The 21,995-nt window shown below is 43.0% G+C and overlaps 2 protein-coding genes across 3 annotated transcripts; one reads left to right on the top strand and one right to left on the bottom strand.

The window, feature by feature from the left end:
* Window positions 1-346: 346 nt before the first annotated feature.
* rnf207a (ring finger protein 207a) lies at window positions 347-21,365 on the bottom strand. Of its 2 annotated transcripts, XM_076025093.1 has the most exons (18): window positions 20,907-21,364; window positions 20,553-20,743; window positions 15,632-15,764; window positions 15,348-15,492; window positions 14,729-14,810; window positions 14,574-14,649; window positions 14,162-14,287; window positions 13,261-13,307; window positions 11,400-11,472; window positions 10,544-10,612; window positions 9,670-9,738; window positions 8,664-8,770; window positions 4,399-4,579; window positions 3,142-3,327; window positions 2,900-2,951; window positions 2,685-2,802; window positions 1,710-1,802; window positions 347-1,398 (listed from the first exon to the last, which is right to left on the bottom strand). In XM_076025093.1, the coding sequence occupies exons 2-18, from the start codon at window positions 20,741-20,743 to the stop codon at window positions 1,248-1,250; spliced, it is 1,899 nt and encodes a 632-aa protein (XP_075881208.1). In that variant the 5' UTR covers window positions 20,907-21,364; the 3' UTR covers window positions 347-1,247. The 2 variants fall into 2 exon arrangements, with proteins under 2 accessions (XP_075881208.1, XP_075881207.1); XM_076025092.1 differs by having other exon boundaries at window positions 20,553-21,365.
* zpr1 (ZPR1 zinc finger) lies at window positions 16,502-18,749 on the top strand. The gene has a single exon (XM_076025094.1). It carries the CDS (start codon window positions 16,663-16,665, stop codon window positions 17,992-17,994), a length of 1,332 nt encoding a protein of 443 aa, XP_075881209.1. The 5' UTR covers window positions 16,502-16,662; the 3' UTR covers window positions 17,995-18,749.
* Window positions 21,366-21,995: the final 630 nt, after the last annotated feature.

Genomic DNA, 21,995 nt, shown 5'->3' with positions numbered 1-21,995 from the left:
AGGTGTTGCTTGATATATTTGAAAGGAACCAGGGAACAGAAATGTACATTTGAGTGTCTTAGGGCAGGAAGAACACTTGTTGGCACTAACCTAGGAGAGCAGTAAGTACACTTTGTGACATCATGCACAGCAGATTTTAAAAAAATGCATGCTTGAGCGAGTCACAGAGGTTAAGGATGGACTTTGATCGTTTCTGGCCAGTTGACTGACAGGCCTGAGACACTTGGTGAAGTGAATTTTCCGATAGAGCCAGAGGGCACAAAGGCATTCTAGCTCATTGGCTAGTGATTGTCGGGATGTACAAACATGGCTGCAGACAGGAAATGACCGCCTTATTTTGGAGGAGACCGGGTTCACACATGATCAACATCAACACAAAGAGCTTTGCTGACGGACTGAATAACACACACAGCCTCCCTCAGGGTGCAGCGAGTCAGCAGACCTGGACGCAGTTACTAAACTTGTAGTGAAGAGGGGCAAAGCAACCAAACCAACAAGGATTTTTCTTTTTCTTTTTTTTTAACAATGCAGAATAAGAACAATTGTTGTTGCTGATTTTTGTCAGAGGAGCATCACAAGTAGGCAGGCCCTCTCACCTACAGTCATTTTAGAGAAAAAATGAAGCCCTTTTGAAACTACAAATCATTTTGATTATCTCATCATCAACTACAGTATTTAATTTATTAATTTAATAATACACGTGGTTTTATCGAAGATTTTATATCCATCCATTTTTCTCATTAATTGGATTTGTCTGGCGTTGAATTGAAAAAAAATATTTATTAACTTTATTTAATTAAATTTATTTTTATTTGCCATGAATTGCCATTATTTCTCTAACATATCTTTTATAAGATACTGAGAAAATTGAAGGCATCTTGAATTGCATTGACCTTTGCCGGAGGCTTCACTGATTGTTTGACAAAACTATTCCACACACAAAAGGGGACGTGACAGGGAAATAGTTCACATTTTTTGCACACAGATCACTATAACAGCACAACAGAGCAACAACAACATTTTCATTTTTTCATCACCCTCCATATCTCTTAAATAACCAATCACCATTGCAAAGGTCGTTCTACTCGTTTTACTTTCTCCAGGCAGTGGGCTGTTTATGTCCTGCTGTGATTTCTCTGGGATCTCTCCCTGCACCAGCTGACAGCCTCTCACTGTTGGAAAGTTGTTCTGTGAAGTATACGGCAGGCAGGCAGGCAGTCGCGTCAAAAGTCAGAGTCAAATGGCCTTTATAAAGAAATCTCGCTGTGGCTGGACGTCTCCTGAGGTGCCCTCGGCTTCGCCGCCCGACTGTTCTTCGCAGAGGTTTCGCCCACGTCCAGGATCAGAGGACGGTTGTTCTTGTCCCTGTCCTGCTCTGTGACACACGTCTGGTCGTCACTGTCCACAGGAGACACAAGAGGAGGTCAATATTCATTTTGCAGTGAAAACAGCCAAGGGTTGAAAGTTTCCTGTTCATTAAAGAAAACTTGAGTCGTCTGTTCACTTCAGAAATTGAATAGAAATGTTAGGATAAAAATAATAAAATTAGCAGCAGCAGGAGTTTTATCCATATTTTAAATTAAAATTTCATCCTCCCAACATTTAAAAAACAAACACAAGATACTGAACAAATGCAAATGTGAAAAAAAGATAAGATAATGTAAACATTACAAATCCTGCAGAGCAGCTGCACGCAGGAGAGTCACTACCTGTCCGGACTGTCAGTGGTGACTGTGCTGTCCTCGTAGATTTTCAGCATTGTTTCCGTGCGGTCGTCGTGGTGCTCTGTGGGCTCCGGAAACCTGGAGAGTCGGTTTGTAAACAATAGAAAAGGCCGCAGTTGTTATTTAGTAACCAGCGCGCAATATTATTTGACTTTGAATTTTCCCAGAGGTGTTTTGCGGCTCCGCCTTCCCACCCAGAATTAAATGCGCCGCTCCAGAGGAGCAAATTGTGTCGGGTCTTCTATTGATTCAGTTTAATATGTTGTTGCGCTGATCAATAAACACTGCGGCAGCTACATAAAGTAGAACAGCGTGTATATGGTTAACTGACGAATGAAGATAAACTAGCGCTCAGTTTACCGCCAGAACATTTTTCCCTACTGCCACAAATCAGCTCAGGATCTGGTTGTGTCAGAGGTGCAAAACAAAAAAGTGGATCGGGCACGTATGATCAACTCCTGTGTGCCATTGCTGTAGTGTACAAACAGCCACGTGCGGCGAAAAGTGAACCGTTAAGGGGGAGAAGCTCCACTGGTTCATTCTGAGGCCAAGCTTAGCGACGCAAAACTGACATTTCCTGCATTTTCCGCTCACGCCAGTGTTCGGAGAGGCTGTTTCTCCAACCAACACGACCATTCTTTGACATTGGCAGCATTAACGTTAGCTCTGGAGCCAGTCGCAGCAAGCAGCACAGGGAACACGTTCTGTTTCTAGTTTGTTGTTTTTTTCTGTGTTGGAGTTTTCAGTCGTGACTGGCTTCCATTGGGTGGAATTCTCTCCCTCCACCAAACCAGAAGGGCTATGCTATGTAAGAAAATGCCTCCCTGGACGTTGGTGGTGAGCAGTTAATGGGTAAATTTTATATTATTGAGTGAATTGTCAAATGGGACAAATTTGTCAGGAGATTCTTTGGACCGTCGTGTTTTAGATGGAGCCAAATAGGCGGCGTGACTACAAGACCTGGGTTCGAGTCTCTCCTTGACTTTGGCGATGGACAGGATGTAGGGGCTGATCTGCCTGGCGATGGTGGTCAGGTACGAGTTCTCCTGCTTCAGCTGCATCAGGTCGTGAAGTTGGGCTGCAGCAATGGAATCAAAACATCCCAGTGCATAAAACCACGTCTGGGTTTCGGCCATTTCTTTAACTTTTATTGATCATTTTTATCGTATAGTCACCCTCATAGATCTCCTGCTCGTCAGTGACCCTCTGAAATGTCTCATCCCAGACCTGAGGAGGAGAAGGAGTGGCGATTGTCAGTGAGCGACCTTGACATTTCATTTATTCCCCAGCAGTCTGACTCTAGGTGAACACTTGTTAGCATGCGACGGACAGGCTTTGTTTTGGCAGCGGTTGGTAACACACACACACACACACACACACACACACAAGCAAAGGTCACACCATCAAGGCGCCGCACCTCTTCGAACATGACTCTCATAGTTTCCACGGCTGAGTACTGGCTGGTGATCTGGCTGTCGACATGCAGCGATCTGTCCAGGATCTCTCCCATCGTGTCCGTGTTGATGATGGAGTGGTGCTTGGTCAGGTCTCGGTGCAGCTCCTGGACCTGGTCCTTCAGATTCTGGATCTCTGTCTGGAAAGTCTTTGAGCAGAGACGGACACAGCAGGTGCCGGCTAAGTGGAGGAATCTTGTTGGTCTCAGAGAAAAAAACATTTTTTTTCTGGAGAATTTAAGCTAAGGACAGTAAATTAAAACCTGGGCGGCGGCAGCACTCCTTTCTAAAGTGACCCTAAGACATATTGGTTGCATCTTCCAGACGGGGTGCATCAGTGAAAGCAACACTGAGTTGTTTTTTACCTCCTTAAAATGACATTGACAAGATTTTTAGGATTCATTGATTTGCAGCGGAGACATTAATGGCGACGCTGTCTTTTGCTCAGCGCCCTCCTGCTGGTGTGGTCCAGACTAGAAAAGACCAGCATGATCTTGTGAAGTTGTACAGTCTTAGCTGACCAGCTGACTATCATTTTAAGCAGTTCTCTCTCACGATATTGTGGTTGCTTGACCAGCCATCTCACTCTCACGACTTTAAATTATGTTGATAACTCTGCTCATGCAAAATTGCATTCAATATTGTAGCTTAAAGGAAATGATTGACAGCTGAACCAAGACGTCGTTTCATCTCGGCTCATGTACGAGAAATCAATAATGTAACTACGGACATGAAGTGACTTCTTGAGTCGCGACACAGTTCTGAGGCTGGCCTCATTCTCCAGTCCCCTTTTGCCAACTCCTCGCTCTCCGCTCGCTGACTTTCTGTCACGCTGAGCGTAGCGCCGCTTCTGACACGCTTCTCGACGCCACGCTGCGTCTGCTGGAACCAGCTGTCACATGACCGACTCTGGCAAGTACTGAATGACTGACAGAGGCTCTGAATTTACGATACTCGGGCGTTTACGCGGTGACGTGTTGATGGGCCTCCGTTAGAAATACTACGGCAATAAAAACTGTTATCCTCATGAGCTCGAAACGCATTTTGCGGGTGGCGTTTATGATCGATGATATATCTACGACAAGGTCGGAAAAAAATTATACCTGCTGAACGTGCGGCGGGGGAGGGGGGAGGGGGGGTACGGTGTAACCGCCACGAGCATGAGCTAATGGTTCTGAAGTGGAACTTCACGTCACGGGTCACGCGCTCGCTGCGCTCACCCTGTAGGTGTTCTCATAGTTGCGGCAGTGCTCGGTGAAGGGTGACTCCGTCCCCTGGGCCAGCAGGACCTTGGTGCAGATGTTACGGTGACAGGTGGGCCGCCGGCCGAGCATGGAGCCCAGGGGCATTTCACTGAGAGTGGGGGAGCGGCAAGACATGGAGAGAGGAGACGACTGGTGCCTGAGGGTCAGTGGAGGGGGGGGGCAACACAATCATCATCACGATCATCACAATCAATGGCTGCCATCCGTCTTCCCAGTAAAACACCAGACAGACTTGATTGAAGAGATAGGAACAGAATGGGTTAGTTTATTATAAGTCAACCTACGACACAATAAAGGTTAGTGTTAACTCGTAACACTTACATACATTTTGATATATACATACATAAATATCAAAGAGTCCTAAATTGGTCATTCCATTTATACTGCATGTCTATGTCAAGGTAAAACTGATTGAAGGTTGAAGGTGTGACAACAGTTTTAAGACACTGGAAAACAGGAAGCAACGCTGTCAGTGGTTGCAATACGCTTCCCTGCCATCAGATGCTGCAGAATCTTCCACACTGGGCCTTTAAAACCCTTTTATTACCATAATAATGCATTGGCCGCCTGGAGATATTTTCATTTTATGGCTGTAGAATTGTCAAAAAATGTGCAATGAGTGAGTTTTTCAGCCCCTTTTTTCAGTGTAACCGCAACCTTCAGTATCAGTATCAGTATCAGTAGTGGCAGTTATTCAACTCCATTGTGTGTTTATAACCTGTGAAAATAGTTAAAAGGGAAGAAGGACAAAAATGGGATTTGGGTTTTCAAGTTTATAAAGCTATGAACTCTGAAATGAAAGGAACAGGAACATTGAAATAGAGAAACTAAACTTTTAACTATCTTATATATTTACAAAGAGTCAAGGAAGTCCTTGACTTTAATCTTCCAGTTTTTTGGGGGTTTTTTTTGGCTGGCTTATTCCCATAAAAATACATTGGCCGCCTGGATATATTTTCATTACATTTTATGGCTGTAGAATTGTCCAAAAAAAAAAGTGCAATCCAGCCCCTTTTTTCAGGATAACCTCAACCGTCGGATGTTGCACCAAAGCATCAATACATAATCTGTATACACAACTGTCACTGACACAACTGTGCTGCTACTCATACAGAACACTGGAACATACCGTGTGTCGTCATCTTTGAGAATACAAGACATTTCCTGCTCGCTCAGTCGTAATCTGTCTGGTATTGTGCCGTCGCCTCCTGAGCCAACTAAACTTTTCTCTGCGTGGCCCCATCCAGCTGGCGTGGCTCCAGTCCAGTTTAGTGCTTCTCTATCTCATATCAGCCCCATTGAATTTGCTAATTCTAACGGAAAATCGAAAATTTCTGCCACTGGGCTGCCGGCAGGAAAGAAGTATCTTTATCGCATCTTTGCATTTTTATTCTAAACTAATAATGAAGGTAAAACGATTCTGCAAGAAATTAATAAAATAAAAGGTATCACATATGAGCAGAAGCCAGAACATCTCCCCCTGGTGGTGAGCAACAGTTTTGGGCAAACACTTCCCCACATCTGTAAGTTCAATGTTGTGCTCGTCCACAGGCTCTACATTTTAAACTGTGGTTGCAAATGACATCACCAGGACACCATAGCCCAGTCTGGGGCAAAAATGACAAAACCCATCTTGCCACATGTCTTCCCTCAAAGAAATGTGTGAACAGTGTGCACGTTCAGCACGTGGTCAACACACAGACAACCCAGCAGGATCACAACCTCACACGGAGGGAGCGCACAGAGCAGAAATTCCACAAACCACCGAGTGAAACTTCGCTTCGGCACACGCTGAGAAATTATCAAAGAAGCCCGGGCCAGCTGGCACCTTGGATCTCGCATTAATCTCAGACAAATGAAGCGAGGGTCCACTCGGAGGATGCATCAGACTCAACAACATGTCCCTCTACAGTGAGAAAAACAGACGTGGCCGTGTGGGCGGCGTTTGGCAGGGACACGCGGGAGACAAAAGCCTGATTCTGTCTGTTGATTCGAGTGGACTCGAGCATCGAAACTTCTCTCAGGACAGTGAAGGCCGGCGCAGGACTGTAAAACTCCTTATTGTGAGCACTTAAAAAAAAGTACCGTCCTGGTTTCAGAGGTTTAACGTCTGACGTCCAACCTTCCCAGCACAAATTGATTGATGATTTCTACACCTCACATTGGAAAAATACACTGGTTACTATTGTGTTTAAAAATGTTTTTTTTTTTTTAAATACAAATTCTGGTAAAAGTAATTATTATTTCATTCTATTTATTTGTTGCTATGCTGTTGTGTCATTAAATATAAAAGTGGAGGGAGCTTACTTTAGAGTACCTCAACTTTAGGCCGACTTTTTTCAGTTTTCAGTACAGAGAACTTTAAACATGTAGAAAATAACATTGGTTATTGTTATTTAAAGTGCAAATATCCAATAAAGGCTGGTTGGTGTGTGATAACAATTACTGATTATTAGTTTGGTTGTGCCGTCAATGAAATAAAACTCGTATTGAGAGCATCAAAGCTGCTAGAAATGCTCATGCAAAACCTCTGGTCAGTTCATTCCATATTGTTCTGTCACAACTTTTCCATTTTTGCAAAAAATGATCAAGAAATGTATTGTTTCACTAATTGGAAAGAAAACATTCTACAAATCACTTCAGTACATTGCTGAACCTGTATTTTCTTACTTTTTACCTAAGTAAAGGAGTTGAATCAGTATTGTTACTTTTACCAGAGTATTTTTGTTCCACACATATCCATATTTTTACTTAACCACAGAACGTGAATACTTTTGACAACCCTGCCTGGTTTACCCCTAAAGTTCGGGTACTTTACTGTCAAAACAAGAAGCGCATTTTTACCTTTGCTTTGGTAGACTCCTGCCTTCCTGCACGGCGCTGATGCAACAGAACACCTGCCTGGAATAGGTCGCCCACTCTGTGGCACACATGTCAAAGTGACAGCCGCCACACGCAGCTCCACTCCTCCTATCGCCGAGGCCAATTAAAGGCTGCGCCGATGGCGTGACGACATCAGCCGGCTGGAACAAAAGTGAGCCGCGGCGCGAGCCGCATGCCAACTTCCTCACGAATCCCAGAGAGTTCTGTGAAATTACGATAAAAATAGTGCCAGACCGGGAGAGGGGGGGGCGCCCACCCACCCAGCAGCAGCAGCAGCAGCCACCCTGCCGCCCACTTTTGCAAAGCAAAGTTGCAAAGTTGGGAGTTGTCAGCATGCCGGCACTGGTGGTGGGTGGTGGTCCGAGAAGACCCCCGTGAACAGCCGGGTGGCGCTGATGAGGACGAGGGGGTGTTGAGTTGGCCAGATTCATTTGCAAATGTAAATTTCATTTAGCACTCAATCAACCTCATTGAAAATGCAGCTGTCTACATTTTTGCCTATTTTTCAAATGTATGTATATGCCATGTGTGTGCTGTCTCTTTTTGGCAGTTTTTGCTGCAATTCCAAACTTGAGAGAAGAATCAATCAGAATCAAACTTTCATCTGTGGAGGGAAACAGAGAGGGACAGCCTGGCCTTCTTTGTAAAAATTGGTCAGATGTAATTAAAATTGTAATGACAAATAATTTGACAGCTGCAATTTAATGTCGCCTTTTCACCAGTAATGTAACTGATTGCGATTATCTTTATTTTTCAATTACATTCTGAAACGACCTTACACGCAACTCGTTTCTCCCCAACACAGCCGAGGAGGACGAGCAAAGGATGAAATGGGGGCAAAGCCTTGAGACTGGATCGCCAGCATGTCAAGGACCATCCACACTTTGTGTCAGTCAATCAGTCAGTGTCATCTTGTCAGTCAGAGGTGCTGAGGGGGAGGCAGAGCCCATCGGTAGCCACCTTCCCCAAGTGTCAAGGTGGGTTACATAAACCTGAGAGCCTCAGTGGGCTTGACGCGGCATTGCAGACAGACAGACAGAATGACAGTGACAGTGGGCCAGAGAGCGGCGCCGCGCCTCCTCCCGCTGCAATCCAAGCCGTCTGCCATCTGTACTCGCAAACTGTCGGCGGGATGGTAGAGGGGGGGATTTAGTGTTTGGATCGCCCGCTAGTGTGAAATTCTTCCGTCCAGACTTTTTTGGATTCTTGGAAGAAATGGTTTCCGAAACGGTGCCATGGAGATGTTTGGAAACGGCATCAACGAGAAGCTTCCCGCAGTGGGGCAGTGGGAGGGTTGTAAAGGGGGTGGGGGGGATACATGCAGGCGGGTTTATCACCTCATTGCAACGCTGGCCGATCCGGCGATGCAGGGAGGGCAGCGCTGGCCGAGCAGCAGCAGCGGCTCCAGGCTGCGGGCGAACTCACTCCTGAAGTCTGTGTTGATCTGGTGACCCAATGAAAGGCTCAGTTTGCGTTTTGACGCACTTCAGCAACTTCATTTGTACAATACATCTCATCTGCTTGAGCAAAGTGACACACTTTATACCTGTGCACATGACGTTAAGGCCTCTCGTTAATTTCCAAACAGTCTTATTTGTTTTATGTTTATTGTATGTCTAAAGTTTAATGGTTTTGTGTTTGTACAGTTTGACTTAAATTTACCATATTATGATAAATTCTCTGAGGTCAAACAAAGCAGGAAGCGAAGACTGAATGGTTTTGCCAGCAAACTAAATATTTTGTTCACAGGAGATCTGTTCCAGTTTTAGTTTCTTCAGTTTTGCATGGCTGCTCCACCGAAACCTGGAATTTGGACACTTATAATTATTTTTTGTCGCCATTGCTGCTTCACATACATTAAACAAAAATTGAATTTTTTTTGGCATAATACTTCCACTAAATACTTCATGATGCTCTTTTTAGTGTTGTTAGTAATTTTGTGTTAACACTGCTGTATGCTTGTATTCACCGGTGGATTAACATCATGACCTCCTCGTTCCTCACAAAGACAGACTGAGTGGTCTTCCATAAGGGTTGAAGCATTCTTTTTCAGCACTAATATAAAGGACGTGTTGTATGCTCCACGTCTTGGCTGTCATGGTTACATCTGCTCCAGAGCTGCATTGTCCTGTTTTCTGCCGCCGGCTTCGCTCCCTATTCAGAATTATCTCTCAAGGCAAAACTCTGAGCTGCCCAGCAACTGTAAGCTGCAAATGGATGCTGCGCAATATTTTAGGAGAAAGTCCAACTTAACGACACTTAAACGAAGTGGTCCTGGGTTGCAGGGCGGCGCTGGGAGGAGGTGATACAAGTAGCCGGTGCAAGGCGGAGGAAGTGACTCACTTTGCTGCTCTGCACTGGCCTCAGCCGGTGAGGGAGCTTCACGATCCTCTTCAGCCTCTCCATGAGCTGCTGCGTGAGCGAGAAGAACCAACGTTACTTACTCGCAATTGTCAACAGTGGTCCCGCAAAGTTCCAGAACTTAATTTTAACCACAAACTCTGGAGGTGCAGTTTTGCATGACCAACTATGACAAAAATAACTAAAATCTATAGCTGTACAGATTTTGGTTTATTTAGCCCTCTGTTTGCAGCCTTCTGCTAAAACACTGATGCCGCGTAGTTGTATGCAAATGTCTGAAAGTCTTCCAGGGAGGAATCAGCACACATATAGCAGGTTAATGGTGGCACCAGGAGAATAACCAGTCCCCTTTGTGACATCAAAAATCAGTGACTAATAAACAGCATGACAGTCGACGTATATTATTTTGTTTTTAATACTTTGTCACTGACTTTGCAGCAGTCATAGATTGGTGGGAGGTGAGAAGTCAGGGCTTCGGGAACACAGGTGGCGCTGGGTAACACCTGATTGGCTAGCTTTAGTGCCGCCCCATGGTCCTGAATCGGGATTGGCTGCTTGCCCAGTGAGGCAGGACGTGGGGAGTATTTTTAAATATGAATAGTTTTCCCAGCTTGTCACTTGCTCACGTTTGGAAGTGACTGGTGGCTGGTGTCACCTGACGACACGCAACCTGCGTGCTGCTGTCTGACGCACTTGGGCGGCAAATCTGCATTATCAAATGTCAAACACAACTATTGAAATTCAAACCCATTCTTGGCTACATAATTGCATTGTGTTTCTGGTTTTGTTTTGATTTTACTGTTAATATGAACAAAAACCTGTATACCGTTAAATATAGAAGCAGGTCAGTACTTACATAACCCATATCCAAGAACTCATACTTGTTGGCAGAGCTGAGGAAGGCTGAACAGGTGACGAGGTGAACCTAAAAACACCAGGGATTAGAGGTTTGGTTTTAGCCACAGGAGTCATTGGACCGTGTTCATTTTTGACTCAAGATTAAATCAGGTAAAAAATCTATCAAAAGAGTTGATTTTTCTTCAAAATGTATCATTTACAACAGTGTATATAAAAGACATTGGTGGCAGAGGGTCAATGTATTTTTGCTATACATAATTTCAGTCTATGATATGGATGGTGAAATGGAAAGGATTTAAAGAGACGTTTAAAATTTTCTGTATCGAGAGCCCAGCTCAATTTTATATCTACGGTGTCGTTGAATTCTATCATTCTATCACGCTTTCAGAGACTCCTTCCTCCTGGAAATATCAATTTATTAATGTATATGAATTCACTGCTGTGGTGAATAATAAAACTTACAAATTCAAGAGTAAAGAGAAAGTTTAGATTTCACATTTATTGCTCACCACATTTTCTAATCTACATAACCGTTCTGGATATTTTGACCAAAAACATGGTGTTAAGGACCTTATTTTGAAGGCAAATTGGACTGCAGCACCTTCTTGGACACCTAAGTTCAGAGATTGTTTATTTATTTATTTATCTATCTATTGAACATTAAAATACTCCAGAACGGTTCTGTTGATCAGAAAATGTCACCAAAGCTTGCATCGACATCAGGGTGATCAGCAGTGAAAATTCCATTGTGGGTGAACCGTCTCTTTAAGAACATTACACCTGCACACCTGCACATTCGACCAAACATCTCTGCTGCAGTGTGGTGATTTATTATTTCACTGCCTTCACTGTACCTGCAGGGTCGGCAGCAGGGCAGTGAGGTGTGAGAGCTGCTCCTTGAGGGCTTTCTCCTTCTCCTCGTGTTGACTGCACGCGCACACACAGAGAGAGAGAGAGAGAGCAAAGTGTACAAACGTGAGCCAACGCTGCTTAAAAGCTTTTCAGGACTCGGCCAGTAAACCACAAAACAACACACTCCATGTTTCCATGCAGTAATCTATCTGTCTTCGGTATCTGAGACAAACACACACACACACACACACACACACACACACACACACACACACACCCAGACACACATGGAGAGGCAGGACCAGACGCACAAAGCCTGGCATAAATAGCCTCTAACCCTCTTCTGGGAACAAACACACTGGAGAACTTCCAGGCAACAGAGCGAGAGGAGAAACAGAGGTGGTGGGCAGTGGTCACAAAAAAAAAAATTAAAAATCAAAGATCTCCACGAAGCAACATGAAACACTCGAATGCACTGAATTAACTCATCAATTATTTTGTCAATTTGATGTTTTTTGTTCTGTGTTTTTTTTTACGACCAATTAAAAAAAAAAAAAGCACACAGCATCAATCATCAATCTTCTGTAAACAATAATATGAATAATCAGCTCCATTATTTGATCTCTGAGACTAATTAGCTGCCGACCTTGGCGGCGTCGCATCAAACTTTAACGACGGCCTCGGGTGAGGCGTGGGGGCCCGTTAATTACGGTGGCTTCAGGATATATATATATACATGAGCTAATGCAAAGTTAATGGTCTGAGAGAGACGTCAATACTCTACTTTCTACGCAGTCACTTCCACCAATCCCTCTCTTCTAAATCTCACTGCCTGACACAAATGATGAGTGAGGTCATGATCCTCGGCCCAGAAGCCTTGAAGGACTCGACTCAGAGACTGACGGAGGTGAGATGTAACAAAGTACAAATACTTTGTTACTGTACTTGAGTAGATTTTTCAGATACGTGTTGAGTATTTCTTTTTCTGACAAAGTTTTACTTTGACTACTTTCATTTGCACACAAATATCTGTACTTTTTACATTGGAAATTGTATTCAAAAGTGTTTAAAATATAGAAATTCTGTTGAAACGAATTCACTATTTACTGTAGTTGTTGCTTGAAGTGAAGCTATTCTAACTACAATGTTGTGCAGTTTAATATAAAACTGGATCATATTTTAGAGGAAGATTATTTTAGAGCACCTCGGTTTATCAACAAATGCATTGTTTCATTAATAGTAAAAAAAAAAAAAATGTATCCGCTTTACTTTTTACTTGAGCACATTTCATAAGCTGTGCTTTCTCACTTTTACTTGAGTAATAGAGTTGAACCAGTACTTTTACTTTTTCCAGAATATGTTTTGTACAAATATCCGTACTTTTACTTCAGCACAGAATGTCAATGATGATGATGATGATGATGATGATGATGATGATCCCTCTGGTTTTGCTCAAAACGTGCATCCCCGCGGCATCTATAGGTGGATTTCACCATTTACACTCTGCGGGTTTTGTGTGGAGTTGCTTCTGATGGTTCCGAGACGAGAGCCGCAGCCTCCGGCTTGACGTCTCTAATCCAGCCGAGGTGGCTTTACTCGGCTTGACGGCTCCTTGACAACGGAGAGTGTCCCTCGGTGAGGAGAGAGAGATAACTCTGCAGCTAAAAACGTGCACACTCGTGCACACTGCCATTCAGCGGCCCTGAGCGCAGTGGCGTGCACGTGGTGAAACTCTGTAGTGACACGGCGGCGGCTGGATTATGGAGTTTAGGTGGTTGCGGCACCGGCTTTATATTAATAAAGACGCATTTCTTCACACATTTTTCCTTTTTCTTTTCTTTTTTTTTCTTTTTTTCTCTTTACCTCTGCGCTGCCTTCAGCAGGATCTTCTTCCTCTCTGCCAGCCGCTCCTGTCAGACACGAACAAAGGATTATTTTAAACTGTGAGCTCACTGACATCATGTTGGGTGTTTTCAGCGGGGGGTACAGGCTGGTGTCAACCCACGGTGTGGCGTCTGATTTCTGGAGTTTTTTTTTCATCGAAGGGAAAAACGAGTTTCTTCCTCAGAGAGGCTGAGACATCTAGTGGCCACACGCTGCAAACGCGCTCTGATTTCACACGCCTGGCGACAACCGCTGGTGCGTTATACATGAAAAGCCTGTCGCTTGTTGATGCTAATCATGTTGCCATCCTCATGAAAGTGAAGTAGCTTCATATGGAGAAGGTTTTGTAACTGACGGTTGTTGTTTTTTTTTTATTTGTTTTTTTTTTTATTTTGACAAATTCTAGGGTCAGAACCAAAGAAAAAATGAAATTCTAAAATCTTGAATTTAACGACAAAGTTGTGAGTTCCCATCTGACTTGTTTTTCTTTTGTATGTTATTCAAAAGAAAAACAATTTATTCATTTATTTATTTATTATCTGTCTATCCCTTTGTTTATTAATTAATTTATTAATAGAAAAGTCTTTAGTATGCATTACTTTGACGCAATGTCTGCATCAAAGTCATGCAATAAAACTATGTTTCAGAGTATTTAACACAAACATAACGTTCGACATTGTTCATGTAGAGTGTGTTGTTTGTCACGTTGTGCCCTTTGGTACAATTAAATAATGTTAAACTCTCTAAAGTCAATTAGTTTTTATCCACTTTTTCCTTACTTGATATATAGAACCTTCCACGCACGTTGAAGCAAACTTGTGTTGTTCCACATTGAAGCTTTAGTTGGACGGCACACATCACGCGGTGCACACTCTGTTACCTGCAGGCTGTTGAACAGGCTGCAGATGGCGCTCTCCTCCTCCTCCACGTTCAGACAGACCTCTCCGACCATAGCCCTCAGCAGCACGATGGCATCCCGGGCCGAAGTCTGCAGCTCCTTCACCACCTGTCGGAGGAGGACAGGGTACATGACTCACAGATGGTGATTGATTGGTTGCTGAAAGCCAGGTGGACACTAACCAAAACATATCTATTTGTTCTAAAACAACATTGAAGAGTTAAAATGTTGAAGAGAAAAGCTATGAAACCTTTCAATTTGGCTGGAATTTAATCCTCAACTCTCAAAATGACAAATGCTAATAAATATGCACTGTGTTCAATTCGCTCTATAGTGAGTGCAACTGAGCCACCCAAAGTCCTCTTGCAAACCATGCAGTAACATCACCACCCACCAGCACTGCCTGGTCCAGCATCTCACAGCCCTGCATGTACGCCGTCTCAATGTCGATGCAGTGGGTTCGACTCTCCCTAAGAAGCAAATATGGTCTTTGTCAAGGAGAGCGGGAGCGATCACCTGAGAGCTATTAGTGCGGCACCTTCAACTCACACTTGCATGTCTCTGAAACACTTGATGCAGAGCAGGGACTTGTTCTCTGTGGAGAAGAGGATGTAGGGCTCCTCGTGGAGAGCTGCACAGACAGAGGAGCCTTTAAAAACAGCACTGTAGACGGTGAATACTTTATAATAATGATACTTTATAATTCCCCACTGCGCACAATGCAGGCAACCAAATTTAGACTGTCCTTCAAAAGATCAGCTGGGGGCGCTGTTTGAATGGAATTCTAAAGTAACGTTGAGACTATAATAGTGAGGTAGAAAAACAACAGTGTTGCTTTAACTTTGAGTTCAAGGGTGGGAAGGTCCAGTGTTTTGTTTTGTTTTTAACTTTCAGATTTAGTAGAAAAAAATTAAAACAAGCAAACAAAAAAAAAAACAGGATCATTTTAAAGGAAATCTACAGCACACAGCACATCTCATTGGAGATGTGTTTTGTGTTCATAGTGGAAAGAAAAAAACTATTGAGTCCAGTCATGCAGCTTGCAGAATTATTTAAAAATATTTTTTGCAATGTTTTGGATTTCAGCAAATTTCCAGTTAAAACAAACACATTTCTTGGATAGTTAAAAGGCCTTGCTAACATGAAGTAAGTTACAGGTGGCACTGACCGCACTTCCTGTGTTTGGCTTTGGTACGTTTAGCCAGGGACACAATCTCGTGGTGGGAGAACATTCTGGCCTTGTGAGTCAACTCTCTGCAGGAGCTGCACAGTGGCTGGCTGCAAGTGTTGCAGTAAAACATCACCACAGCTTCCTGTCAAGGGGGGAAGGGATAAAAAAAAAAAAAGATGAAAAAAAAAATTGCCTCCACGGAGTTCAGCTGAGTAAGGGAAACCTATCCTCTCAATATAATGTGTATTGAGCATAGTGTGCATGTGTTTTTAAGTTTCTACCTTTTTATTGCTCTCCTGGTCACAGTTGGCACACTGCACTGTCTCCTCTGCATCTGCATTGGTGTCAACCAGAAACTTTAGCAAACGGTCTTCTGGTGGGAGGGTGTTGTTTCCCTTCAGCACAGATATGTAACTGCAGGGGGAAAAAACAGATATTAACTTGCAAGCATGCAAATATGGTAACATTTCCAAGAATTGTTGAAAACTGTACTCTAGAGCACTTAATCAATTATTATAAGTCTTTTTTAAAAAAAAAAAAAATCAAAAATCAATATAATCAACATATTGTCAGCTGTACATTATTATTTCTTTAGATAGTAATACACGTATACAGAAAAAGTATATTGATCAAACTGTGCAAAGAGAAATAAAAAAACAAAATGTGTGGAAATTAGATTTGATTAGATAATATTTATTTCAAACCAAACTAAATGATATCTCATGTTCAACATAACGAAAAATCCACAGGACACCATATAACCACATTGCGAACAGACACAAACAAAAACAAAAAAAACATGGTTTGAAAATGGGAATGACGAAGGAAATCTTATACATTTACAACACCAAACAGCGCAGACACAACGTCAATGCAACATAAACACAAAGTCACTCTCTGAAACACCTCTTCCCCACAATCGTCTCATCAGTTTTGTCATAATAATTCTTAAAATTACATTACATTATTTATTTCTGACAATAGTGAATTATTATTTTATAATTGTATACAAGTTAAAAACTCAATTTATAGCAGGATTTATTTAATTTAATTTATAGTGGGCGGATTCCTGTGCGCTATTTACACGCTGCAGTAACTCTTACAACCTGTGGGTGGCAGCAGCCTCGGCAGAGACATGTTAATCGTAGAAGAACAGAATCCGGAAGAATCTCCTGACCCAAAACGAACGTGTACCAGAAAGGCGGTGTGCCGAGGTTTCCAGAAACTTCTACCCGCAGACGCTGCTTGAGGTGTGGGGAGAGAAGCTCGTGTGTGCGTTTAAAGCCAGAGGAAGATCGTAAAACTCCACAAAATGTCACTCATCTCGGAGGACAGCGTGCGAGGTGAGAACATTTTCAAGGATATCAGCGCCGACGCCGATGACTTCCAAGCCACCGAGATCGAGAGCATGTGTATGAACTGCCACGATAACGGCGTGACGCGTCTGCTCCTCACCAAAATACCGTTTTTCAAGGAAATAATCATCAGCTCGTTCAGCTGCCCTCACTGCCACTGGATGAACACAGAGATCCAGTCAGCCGGCGCCATCCAGGATCAGGGCGTGTGTTACACCCTGCGCGTCAAGACGAAAAAGGACCTCGACAGAGAGGTGGTGAAAGCCGACTGCGCGACCACCCGAATTCCCGAGCTGGATTTTGAAATCCCACCGTTCACCCAAAAGGGTGCTCTTTCCACCGTCGAGGGCCTCCTGGACCGAGCTGTCGCGGGGCTTGAACAGGATCAGCCAGTCAGAAGAGCCACGGACCCGCAGGTGGCCGACAAGATTGACGAGTTCATCCAGAAACTCTGTAAATTAAAAGCGGTCGAGAGCGAGTTCACCGTGGTGATCGAGGACCCCTCTGGGAACAGCTTTGTGGAGAACCCTGTGGCCCCCCAGAAAGACGAGAGCCTCACGGTGTCCAGGTTCAACAGGACGGTCCAGCAGGACGTCTCGCTGGGACTGAGAGCCGATGACGACCTGGAGGAAGAGGCGCCCGCCAACAGCATCGACGCCATGAGGAACGAGGTGTTGGTCTTCAACACCAACTGCCCCGAGTGCAACTCACCGGCCTCCACGAATATGAAGCTGGTCCAGATCCCTCACTTCAAGGAGGTCGTTATCATGGCCACCAACTGCGACAGCTGCAGCCACCGAACCAACGAGGTCAAATCGGGCGGCGCCACCGAGGACCAGGGCACCAAAATCACCCTGCGCATCACAGACAACTCGGACATGAGCCGAGACGTGCTCAAGTCGGAGACTTGCGGCGTCCTCATCCCGGAGCTGGAGTTTGAGCTGGGGATGGCAGTCGTCAGCGGCAAGTTCACCACCCTGGAGGGTCTGCTGACGGACATCAAGGACGTCATCGTCACGAGGAACCCCTTCGTGAGCGGCGACAGCACCACCTCGGACCGGATGGAGAGGCTGAACGAGTTTGCCGAGAAGATAGACAAGATCATTGCCGGCGAGATGGTGGTCCACTTCATCCTGGACGACCCGGCGGGCAACAGCTACCTGCAGAACATATACGCGCCCGACCCCGACCCCGAGATGACCATCGAGAAGTACACCCGCACCTTCGAGCAGAACGAGGAACTCGGCCTGAACGACATGAAGACAGAGGGGTACGAGACGGAGAATTGAACTGCCAGAACCAAGTGGAGGGACTGCACAAACCCAGTCTCTTTAAATTGCTCCATATTTTCATCTTATCACACATTTTGATTTGAAACTGGGTATATGGTCCTTTTATTTATCATGATTCTGCTTTCATTAACAAGAAATAGCTGTGTTCTTGTGACACACCAGGAGATGGCGCCCAGCTGCATCTGAATAAAATGAGTCACAAGATGTTTGTTTTTTTTCTTAGTGGATCTCACTGTGTGACCAATTAATCTTCATACACCTGTAATCTCCTCCTCATCAAGGGGAAGTGTAATCTTTCTAAACTCTGATGTCATAGATAGTGACAGAATAGATTAACCTTGACAAATTTTCTTCAGAAACTGGATAATGAGCCCAAGACCAGTCAGAGTAAATGCTGCACTGTGAGCAAAATTAAAGGTTGTTTTTTTTTTCACATTTTCCCTTTTATAGGATCTGGTAAAAATACAATTTTCTTGCATCCTTCGAAAGACAAGATAGATAACCCATTAGCACTACATATGTGCGTATATTAATTTTCTATTCATCACATGGATTTTTCAGTTAGGACACCACACTCTTTTGGTCCAAATGGAGTTGTTTTTCTATGATGCGAGTGGCAGTGAGGTTTTGCGCAAATAAATGCAGATAGAAAAAAAAGACATTGAGTCCTTTAAACACCTTCACAACAGCATCATATGTATTGTAAATACATGATACTTCCAAAGATGTAATAAAGAGAATTGTGCCCTTAATCTGCCTTAATATATGCATTTATTTTAAAACCTCTTGGAATATTACAACGTGCTGCAAATAATTTCCTCACCTCTGTGCTCTGCATATTTTATCTGGTTTTCATAGCAACGGGGATCCATTGTGTTCCACTAATAGCAGAGTAGTGAGTTCCTAGATTACATAGTTGTGGGCGACCAGCTGTTGGCAGACTGCTGCAGCTGCTCATGGTAACTGTAGCTGCTGGTCAGGAGGCCCCTGCAGCCTGAGCCCAGAGCGGAGCATGACCACCAGGGCAAGTCCACAGGAAACCAATGAAGTGTAGGTCATATCGGCCATGGCTCCTCTTCATGTGCACTGCTGTGCTTCACTGTGTGCATGTTAAACATAATCTCTGTCTCTGGGGCCTTTAAATCAACTAATAACTCACGTGAGAGAAACATTATACAATTATACTATATACTACACTGTCGGGCAAACTTCAGCTAAGCTAATTATTTAATGTTCACTAAGTTGTACACTGAAGTGAAATTAATAGAATCCTATTTTGCAGCTATCAGTACGTTTTCATTTGGAAAACTGATTAAATTCTCTCTATTGTATACAGCTTTGATGGTGTAAAAGTAAACCCGCAAACCTGAAGGTGATGCGACATGTTTTCCCTCAATACAGTTTGCGGGGTATTGAATCGCTTTACGTGACCAGTTTGATTACCTTAAGCGGGCGACAATGGCGGCAAATACCAGTACACTTCATTTGCAGTGTGACTGGACTTAGCAGAGCTCGCCAGCACTGTGGTCCACTGAGGGCACAGACAAACTCAAACACTGGGATGACCCTACAGCTGCTCCAGCCACTCATAATCCACTCACAATCCTCCAAGTGAAGCAGAGACTGGACAGTCTCTGAAACCAAGTAGGACTGATATATATATATATATATATATATATATATATATATATATATATATATATATATATATATATATATATATATATATATATATATATATATATATATACACATATATACATATATATACGTATACATATATATATGTATATAAATGTATAATTTATATACATTCATATATAAATTAGAATATCAAGTAAAAGTTGTTTTATTTTGGCAATTTAACATAAAAGATGAAACCAACAAATTTTATTGAGCCATTACATGCAAATTGACATCTCAAGCAGTTACTTGTTGTAACTTTGCTGATTAAGATTTTCAGCTTATTAAAACCATAAACCCACAAACTCAGAAAATTATTATAAAATTTAAGGGCTTTTTTTTAAGCTGCAAGACCTGATCAGCAAAATCCGAAGAAATAAATACTTGAAATATATTGATTTGCATATTACTCGTTTATATAATATGTCAAATTCACCTTTTAAGTTGAATTGCAGAAATACAACAACCTTTTCAGGATATTCTAATTTTCTGGGTAGTACCTGTACATACTCTGAATTTAATAATTTCCTTTGAGATCACCCAGCCCCTTGCAGCCTGATCACATGCTTTATATTATAAACGCCATTTGAAGTTTAAATAATCCTTTGAGTCAGCCCTTGACCTTTGGTTTTCCTATTTCAATTTGTTTAAGGATTCATTGATGTAATACCAGCGGCATCATATATTGGTATCAGATATCCCATATACAGAGCAAACTAAGCTCGACTTCTTCTTCAGAAACTTTGATCAAACTGCCCTATTACTATTGTTACAGTTTAGCCAAAGGGATTTGACTGTAATTCCATGGGAACAATTCACGGGCGACAATAAACACAGCAAATGATGAATGCTTGCGTTCTCATATGTCTTACCCGCAGAGGGGGCAACTGAGACGGCTGTCATTGGTCCGGCCACGTAGGCAGCGGGCACAGAAGATGTGGTAGCAATCCAACAAACATGGGGACTGGTACTGCTCATGGCACAGGTGACACACCAAGGGGTGAACCTTGCTACAATCCATATTACAGAAGTTGTCCAGGTTGCTGAAGATCTCTCCCGCCATCTGAACAAAGAAGCACACGCGTAACGGGAATGACTGTGTTGACAATGTAAGCTGCATTGTAACATCAATAACATTTGTTACGTGATATGGTCCAAATATTCACAACAGTAGAAAAACAAATTGGCCAGGAGAGTGAAACCACAAGGTGCCTTTAGGCTCTTACCGTGTCACCAGTATTATGAGTGAAGGGTTACTTCAGGGACACACAGTCTAATAATGCCAAATTCATAAAACAGAAGACGCCGTCAGCAAACAAATCCCACTGTAAATGTAGTAGGTCGGTCTGCAGGAAGCACAGCGATCCACTGTCTTACCTCTTGACGCTGCTATCAGCTACCCCTGGCAGGAATGACAGCAATGCAAAAACTCTTCAATAGTAGGCTGACAGGGTCCCTCCGCTGGGCAGCTGGGAGCACACACCTCACGCCAGCCTCCCGAGTGTCGCTAAAGTGCGAAAGGGACATTTAATATCTCTGTGTGTCCTATTTCTAATGTCACACTGTCTGACTGCTAGCAAGAGGGTGGCTGAGGACATGAAGTGTGAAGTTTTTCACTGTACAAGTTTAATTTAATCTGTTTCAAAACTTTTTGTATACAGTATAAAGTCTGCTAAGGTTGCCTTGTCATTGTAGTGTCGGTGCCTGCCTTACAACTCTGTTCAGCTGGGTTTCTGTGCCTTTACATGATCACTAACTAGTGGCTAAATTGACCATAATCAAGTAAAATGACAAATATTTATTTCTGAAAGTGCAGATGTCTTTGTTTTGTGTTTGCAGGTCTAGGATTAAACATACCTGTTATTGTCTAATTTTCTTAAACATAAAAATGATTTAAAAATAAAACAAAAAACAAAAACAAACAAACATTTTTTTTTAGTTGTTAAGTTATTAATTGTATTTGACAAGAAAAATGGACATAAACACCTTTTGCTTTTAATACACAATTTATTCATTTCTTTATTTTGACCTGTGACACCTTAGATAAAATTTTGTAACACGTGGGGAAAATTGAAGACATTTTAAAAAAACAAAAAAACCACACACATTAAATGCGCGTAGATTTTCACATAAGTGTTATTCCTGCAATTTGGTTCTGCAGTTGTCAGAGCCCAGTTGTGCGGTTACAATGCATGGCAAGCATGTCTTGGCTAGCCCTCCGAGAACGCGCTGGGAGGGTGGAGGGGAGTTTGTGCAGAAAAAAATATTTAGAGAAAGAAATAATGTTTAGAAGAAAAACTATACGTTGGACCATA

The sequence above is a fragment of the Nelusetta ayraudi genome, unplaced genomic scaffold, assembly GCF_046127955.1.
Source record: "Nelusetta ayraudi isolate G7.1 ecotype Tasmania unplaced genomic scaffold, CSIRO-AGI_Nayr_v1 ptg000017l, whole genome shotgun sequence".
NCBI classification, from domain to species: domain Eukaryota; kingdom Metazoa; phylum Chordata; class Actinopteri; order Tetraodontiformes; family Monacanthidae; genus Nelusetta; species Nelusetta ayraudi.
This window is presented reverse-complemented; position numbering and strand designations above follow the sequence as displayed.